This window comes from Ipomoea triloba, chromosome 7 (genome assembly GCF_003576645.1).
Source record: "Ipomoea triloba cultivar NCNSP0323 chromosome 7, ASM357664v1".
Classification (NCBI taxonomy): domain Eukaryota; kingdom Viridiplantae; phylum Streptophyta; class Magnoliopsida; order Solanales; family Convolvulaceae; genus Ipomoea; species Ipomoea triloba.
The window spans coordinates 597,856-605,594 of record NC_044922.1 but is presented as its reverse complement, the minus strand read 5'-3'; the positions used below and the strand labels follow the sequence as shown (position 1 = coordinate 605,594).

At 38.8% G+C, this 7,739-nt stretch overlaps 2 protein-coding genes across 2 annotated transcripts in view; both read left to right on the top strand.

Moving 5' to 3' along the window:
- Positions 1 to 2,469, top strand: part of LOC116025373 (lysosomal beta glucosidase-like) — a 5,832-nt gene extending 3,363 nt beyond the window's left edge. The window contains exons 5-8 of the mRNA XM_031266591.1: positions 224 to 328; positions 564 to 746; positions 1,187 to 1,391; positions 1,994 to 2,469. Coding sequence (XP_031122451.1) covers positions 224 to 328; positions 564 to 746; positions 1,187 to 1,391; positions 1,994 to 2,469 — 969 coding nt within the window. The remainder of the gene's footprint in view (positions 1 to 223; positions 329 to 563; positions 747 to 1,186; positions 1,392 to 1,993) is intronic.
- A 976-nt stretch (positions 2,470 to 3,445) lies between these two features.
- LOC116024668 (beta-glucosidase BoGH3B-like) lies at positions 3,446 to 7,495 on the top strand. Its single transcript, XM_031265619.1, has 8 exons — positions 3,446 to 3,981; positions 4,645 to 4,735; positions 4,901 to 5,049; positions 5,580 to 5,823; positions 5,935 to 6,039; positions 6,311 to 6,493; positions 6,611 to 6,815; positions 6,895 to 7,495. The coding sequence occupies exons 1-8, from the start codon at positions 3,524 to 3,526 to the stop codon at positions 7,368 to 7,370; spliced, it is 1,911 nt and encodes a 636-aa protein (XP_031121479.1). The 5' UTR covers positions 3,446 to 3,523; the 3' UTR covers positions 7,371 to 7,495.
- Positions 7,496 to 7,739: the final 244 nt, after the last annotated feature.

The following is a 7,739-nucleotide window of genomic DNA, read 5'->3' as shown; positions in this document are numbered from 1 at the left end:
GGGGGGGGGGGGGGGGGGGGGGGGGGCAAATTTGGTGTCCTAAGCAAGCACGCCAGCTGGTCAAATTGATTTTTCCATACGAGAGGGGGTTTGAACTCTCGTCCTCTCTTAAGGGAGGAGAATGCACGACCACTCACTCCAACCAAGCTTGTTAATGTAAAGTGTTTGTATAAAAGAACTAACCAATCTCGGAAACTTTTTAATGTACCTTTTGTTTTTTCAGGGTTTTGTAATTTCAGATTGGATGGGTATAGATAAAATCACATACCCAGAACACTCAAACTACACCTACTCGGTTTTGAAAGGCATAGAAGCTGGCATTGACATGGTTTGTATAGTAGCTGCTTTATCTTCTTTGTGTGTGTATATTTTTGGTTTTACGATTAATGGGTAGTCGAAAACGGACCAACACCAATCGTTAATAAAATGTGTATGGACAAATCATGTAGCTTGCTTTATCTTTTTGGTATATGCATTCGGGATGCAACTAATACGTACAGTTGAGTCATGATATGATGAAAAACGTGTTTTTTAGAATAATAACTTTAATTTTGTTCGTGCAGGTCATGGTGCCATATAACCACACTGAATTCATAAACACTTTAACCTACTTGGTGAAAAACAACTTCATTCCCACAAGTCGGATAGACGACGCCGTTAAGAGAATATTGAGAGTCAAATTCACTATGGGTCTCTTTGAAAATCCTTTGGCTGATAATAGCCTTGCACATCATCTAGGAAGCCAGGTGAGTTCATACCCAACACTCGTCTCACAAGATCAAGTCAATAAAATGTTATATAGTTTCATTTGTGTGTGTATATATATATATATATATGGTCAAGTTTCAGTGCGGGCGGTCAACTTAATATGCGGTTGGGGCAGCCGCACCATTCGGTATATATGTAAAAACGCACTAATAGTGTTAGGAAACGCACAACAATGAAATGCATCAACGCACCACATACCAAAAAAATGCATCATACCTCACCACACCTAATGGTGTGTTTTGAGGTGATGCATGCATACTTAATGGTGTGTTTTGTAGTGCATTGTGCGTTTCCTAACATTATATAGTGCGTTTTTGCATACCTAATAGTGCATGTTAAGATCTGGTCGCATTTGAGCTTACCTCTGTAAATTTTGATAATGTTATCGTGTTTAATGTTATGTGATTGTGATTATTAGGCCCATAGAGAGTTGGCAAGAGAAGCCGTGAGGAAATCACTTGTTTTGTTGAAAAATGGCGAAAACGCCGATGAGCCTTTACTTCCTCTACCCAAAAAGGCACCAAAAATATTGGTTGCTGGAACTCATGCTCACAATATTGGCAATCAATGTGGTGGCTGGACAATCACTTGGCAAGGCTATGCTGGCAACAACATTACTACCGGTATGTCAAAATATATGTCTAGAAAACTCGAGATTCTCGATCACCCTAATCAATCAAAATTCGAAATTTCAATTAAAATGTCTTTTGTATGAGTATCATAGAAAAATCTTGTATTGTTACTAGAGCAACCTCAATAGTGATGTTTTTAGGTGCCAAAGTAAGAGAGAAATGAGAGAAAAAAAAAATGTTTAACAGTGAGGACGTGCCAGTCGGAGCGTGCACGCGCCCCCTTGTGCGAGATACGCCTAGCAGTGCGCTGTCACCTCCTCTTTCTTTGTGCGACAGGACCCACAAAAAACTTATCCCTGGGAGGAAGTCCTCAAATTATCTCTCTTCTCTCCCCATTGTGCACGAAACGCCTAGCAATACGCTGTCACCTCCTCTTTCTCTGTGCTGCGGGATCCACAAAAAACTCATCTCTTGAGGGAAGCCCTCAAATTATCTCTCTTCTCTCCCTCTCTCCTCCACATCAGCTATGTTTTTTTAAAAAACTGTGTAAACTGCACTAATATGGATGCTCTTATCAACCCGGGTTGAAAATGATTGAAAAAACTTGTTACATTTGATGATAGAGTTTTCTAATTTTTTTCTTTTTTTTACAGGAACTACCATTCTAACCGGCATAACGGGAGCAGTTGATCCTGAGACAAAAGTAGTGTACAACGAAAACCCCGACACGGAGTTCGTGAAATCCAACAACTTTTCCTACGCCGTCGTGGTGGTCGGAGAGAGCCCCTACGCCGAGTTCTTCGGCGACAACCTCAACCTCACCATACCCGACCCGGGCCTCAACACCATCTCCAACGTTTGCCAAACCGTGAAATGCGTCGTCGTTCTCATCTCCGGCCGGCCGGTGGTGATCGAGCCGTATCTGACGTCGATTGACGCTTTGGTGGCCGCGTGGCTCCCCGGATCGGAAGGGCAGGGCGTCGCCGATGTCCTGTTCGGGGATTTTCCGTTCACCGGAAAACTGTCGAGAACTTGGTTCAAGAACGTGGACCAGCTGCCCATGAACGTCGGCGATCCTAACTACGATCCTCTCTTTCCGTTTGGGTTTGGACTCACCACTAAAGTATAGGCTAAGGGGTTAAGGGTTTTAGCATTTATTATGTTGATGATTTGGAGCTTATTATAGTATGTTTTATGCAATTACATTACCCAAATTATGCTACTTTTAAATAATACCCGCAAATTATTCTGTGAATCTGGATCCACATTGTAAAGTAGACTGCGTTCAAAATACACAATTTACGACTGTCTAAAAAGATCAAAAAAATTTAAACGTATAAGTCAATTGCGTCGTTTAATTATTTTATAAAACTTTCGTTGTAGCTACAGGAAAACAAAATCAGCATCTCGATCATAATCTATGTCACTATATGACTTTAGATAATTCCTTTAGGTTTTTACCATGGGGAAACAATGTAGAATGTATTATGACATTCAAATCTATTGTTGCCACACAATGTGGGATCCATGCAGCTTTCATGCATCCCAAAATTTCAACTTTCATACTATTATACTTCATTGTAGTGCTAAGCTTTTCCTTCTTTCAGAAGTGGCCATCTATCAAATCAAACCACTAATTCTTCCCACCACTTCATCATGCATTTTTGTTCTTGTGGCATAGATAACTCCATGGTACATATGTCCAATCCAGGCACACTACCAAAAAAAAAAAAAAAAAAGTAAAATATCTACATATTTAACTGTGAATTAAACAATTACAGCTTAAATACGTAGGAATTTCAATATTTACCTACGAAAATTCGTTGATAAATTAAATAAATACAAATTTTAGTAATTTATTGTTATGAATTTTTTTTGAGTAAATTTGATTTGATTTTTCTTATAGTAGCAGCTTTCATGGCACAAAAATATCAACGTCAACCCATGCTTAATGAAGCCAACTTTTCCCTTATTCAAAAAAAGCCTTCAAACCAAGCCATTAATGTTCCCCACAAATTAATGCAAGGAGGTCACGGGTAGCTCTATAGTGAAGAAGTTAATTAATTAGTTTCCTATAAGTAAGACCTCGAGTTTGAATTTGATGCATACATACAAAACATCATAGTAAGTCTCCGAAAAACATCATAGTATAACATTCCCGACAACATCGTAAAAAAACAAAAATGAAAATCGCAAGAAACGTAGTCCCATTATTAGGAGTTCTAGTTTTAGTCATCATATTATGTTCATGCATGGCGGCCATTGGAGCAGAACAAGAAGAAGAAGAATACAAGGTTTACAAGGACCCAAATAAGAAGATAGGGGCAAGGATTAGAGACCTTTTGAGGCGGATGACGTTGGAGGAAAAGATTGGGCAAATGACGCAGGTTGATCGGGAGAATTTGACGGCGGCGGTGGTGAGAGATCGGTGGTTGGGAAGCGTGCTGAGCGGCGCCGGCAGCTCGCCGCGGCGGAACGCGACGGCGGAGGAGTGGATTGAGATGATAAATGGGTTTCAAAAGGGGGCAATGTCTTCTAGGCTTGGGATTCCCATGATTTATGGGAGTGATGGTGTTCATGGGAATAATAATGTGTATAAGGCCACCATTTTTCCTCACAATATTGGGCTTGGAGCAACAAGGTAAGTGTGTGTGTGTGTGTGTGTGTGTGTGTGTGTGTGTGTGTGTGTGTGTGTGTGTGTGTGTGTGTGTGTGTGTGTGTGTGTGTGTCCTATAAAGTTTTTGCCTAAAGGAGGAAATCACAGCCACTATGTGTGTGTCTTATAAAGTTTTTGCCTGAAGGAGGAAATCACAGCCACTATTTAAGGATGTGTACATGGGTAAATTCATTCTTATAAAGAGGCAAGCTGGTCTAAGTTGTCTACCAGCTCAAATTAAGAAAGTCAATAGGTTGCTAGGTCGCTCCACCTTATGTCACACAACTTCTGTTTTTGTAAAACTCACCAAATCCTGACATATATATAAGACTTATGAGTGACTAAAATTTAATTTATAGGCAAAAAGTTCATTAAGTCTTGCTCTGATCCCTACAAGAGCGTGCTAGGTAGGATTGTCTATAAAATCTAATCACTCACAAGTTGCATGGCAAAATTCACAAGATCTTAATTTCAACAGATTTTTCACTAGAAAGATTGAAAGTGAAAAAATACATGCATACAAGAGAATAATCGTGCATTTATAGTGGTAATATTTATAATTATACATCAATAGTGGATGACACCAAACCTATAGGACCAAAAGCGACGTACAATATAAAGTATTATATTTTATTATGCATTTTGCAGAGATGCAGAGCTAGTAAGGAGGATAGGTGCAGCAACTGCACTTGAAGCTAGAGCTACCGGCATTCCATATGTTTTTGGTCCCTGCGTCTCGGTATATATATATACACTATATAATATGATTCGCTTGATCGAGATGATTTTGCATAAAATTTATTCTATACATACATGTCTGCGTTTGTACGTAAACTAACCTTAATTAATTATATATTCATGAATTTTTATAAATTATTACATTTACATTTTGGTGGAAGCTAAGGTATGCAGAGATCCAAGATGGGGAAGGTGTTACGAGACGTTTAGTGAAGAAGTGGAAATTGTGAGGGAAATGACAAGTGAGATTGTTGGTGGGTTACAAGGTCATATTCCTCCCTCTTACCGCAAGGGTGTACCCTTTGTTGGTGGCAAGTAAGTTTAATTTCATTATGGTTAGTTGTCTTATGAGACTATGAGGATGTATTATTCTAATCATGAAAAGTGGTTAAAATTTTAGAATTTATGATTGAAAATCAAGTTTTTTTACAAACCTTTAAAATTTAGGAGAATTATTTACTATATGAATCAGGCGACTGCCTAACAAGGTCGAAAAATTTAGACGTATAAGTTAACGTTGACAACGGGTAGTTGTCATAATTTTCAACAATCAGGTGGTCAAAAAATAAAAATAAAAATTTCAGCGGTTCAGAAAAGTGTGGTTGAATATCTTGATCATCAAAGTGGATGTAAATTAGGTTTTATAACACGGTAATGAGGTTTTTCGACTACTTGTACCAGTCACCTTTGATAAATATACGAATTAAAAAACAAATTGTCATTTACTTTTTGGATGGCAGTACATATAAGCAAGTTTATCTCATACAAACCATCAGATAATAACTCTGAATTTCCGTCGCAATAATCTTAATGATGATGAGTTTGATCTATCAATTATTTGTCAGGACCAAAGTAGCAGCATGCGCAAGGAACTTTGTTGGAGATGGTGGCACAACAAAGGGGAAAGATGAAAACGACACCGTTATAGGTTGGCATGAACTCCTAAGCATCCACATGCCTGGATTCTACCACTCCATCATCAATGGCATTTCCACCATTGCTCTCTCCTACAACACCTTCAACGGCCAAAAGGTGCACGCCGACCGTTATCTCATCACCGACTTCCTCAAAGGCACTCTTAAATTCAGGGTACACTAAATTTACAGTTAAATCTAGTTCTCGAGATCAAAATACAAGTATCAGGACATAATTTATATCTGATCGAGCATATAAGAGTGATTTTTTTGTGTTTTTTTATAGGGCTTTGTCATCTCAAATTGGTTGGGTATAGACAAAATCACAGATCCAGAACATGCAAACTACACTTACTCAGTTCTAAAAGGCATCCAAGCTGGCATTGACATGGTTTGCATCTAAGACTTACACTCTTTCTAACTTCATCTATTTATATACAAAGATTTCTACCATACTTTTCATGTTGGGTACTATGTATGCTTTTTGAGTTGTACCATGTACTATGTACAATAAGCAATTGTTCTCATTCAGTACAACTAAGCATATACTAGGATTACTTGTACCCAATATATCTCCACAGTATTCCGTGTAATCAAGCATAAAATTGTTATTGTTTATACTTGATACAAAAGAAACCTAGGTTAATTCATGTTGCATGCAGGTGATGGTGCCATATAACTACACAGAGTTCATGGATACCTTAGGTTATTTGGTGAAGAACAAGTTCATTCCAATGAGTCGAATTGATGACGCCGTGAAGAGGATCTTGAGAGTCAAGTTTACAATGGGTCTCTTCGAAAACCCTTTGGCTGATCACAGTCTAGTTCATCACGTTGGCAGCCAAGTGAGTTCAAGACTAACTTATAACCGTTTATGTACAAGTAAACGCATTCTCTATTTTTTTTTTCTCCGATTAGTAAATGAACCCCCTATTAGCCTATGTGATTCATGTGTTGATTAGGCTCATAGAGAGTTAGGAAGAGAAGCAGTGAGGAAATCACTTGTTTTGTTGAAGAATGGGCAAAATGGCGATGAGCCTTTACTTCCTCTCCCCAAAAAGGCAGCAAAAGTATTGGTTGCCGGAACTCATGCTCATAATATTGGCAATCAATGTGGTGGCTGGACAATCACTTGGGAAGGCTATAGTGGCAACAATATGACTATTGGTATGGTAAATATCGCGAATAATATAATACTCATCTTGAATAATATAACTTATGAAAAGTGTTGTATAATCTTTTATAGGAACAACGGTTTTAACTGGCATAACGCGGGTGGTTGATCCAGAGACAAAAGTAGTCTACAACGAGAACCCTAAGATCGAATTCATAAAATCCAACAACTTTTCCTACGCCATAGTTGTTGTGGGGGAGTTTCCCTACGTTGAATACTATGGGGACAGCCTCAACTTGACCATCCCTGAACCAGGCCTCACCATAGTTTCTAACGTTTGTCTAATCATGAAATGTGTTGTCGTGCTGGTTTCCGGTAGGCCTCTGGTGATCGAACCATATCTGCCGTTGATCGATGCTTTGGTGGCTGCCTGGCTCCCGGGCACCGAAGGTGGCGGCGTTGCAGACGTCTTGTTTGGAGACTACCCTTTCACCGGAAAGTTACCTCGGACTTGGTTCAAGAATGTAGAGCAACTGCCCATGAACGTTGGTGACCCACATTATGACCCCCTCTTCCCCTTTGGCTTTGGGCTCACAACCAAAGTTTAGCTTTGGAGGTGTTATAATCGTAGCAAAAACTACCAGGCAATTTGGGATGAAGATTGTATAGCTTTGTAGAGGACATTGTGAAATGTTTGGAATAAGATGGAAGGGGTCTGAACATTTATTAACAATCTATATTACTCCGTATAATGTAAATCATGATCCAAAGTATAATTTGCCTAATTTGCCTAACTCGATATACTACGACCTATTAGATTAGACTCATTGGTATATCATAAACCAAAGTTCATATTGCATTGTGAACCTTAATACAAAAAATCTGTATCTTTAGTTAACACATTCTGTACTTACAATTAACAATTTCCGTGCATGGATAATTGCTTACACAATATAACAAGTATAGGTACAAAAACT

Coding starts and splice junctions, on each gene's coding strand:
- LOC116024668 (XM_031265619.1), top strand. CDS start 3,524: ATGAAAATCGCAAGAAACGTAGTCCCATTATTAGGAGTTCTAGTTTTA. Junction 3,982..4,644: donor ATTGGGCTTGGAGCAACAAG/GTAAGTGTGTGT, acceptor TGCATTTTGCAG/AGATGCAGAGCTAGTAAGGA. Junction 6,494..6,610: donor TTCATCACGTTGGCAGCCAA/GTGAGTTCAAGA, acceptor TGTGTTGATTAG/GCTCATAGAGAGTTAGGAAG.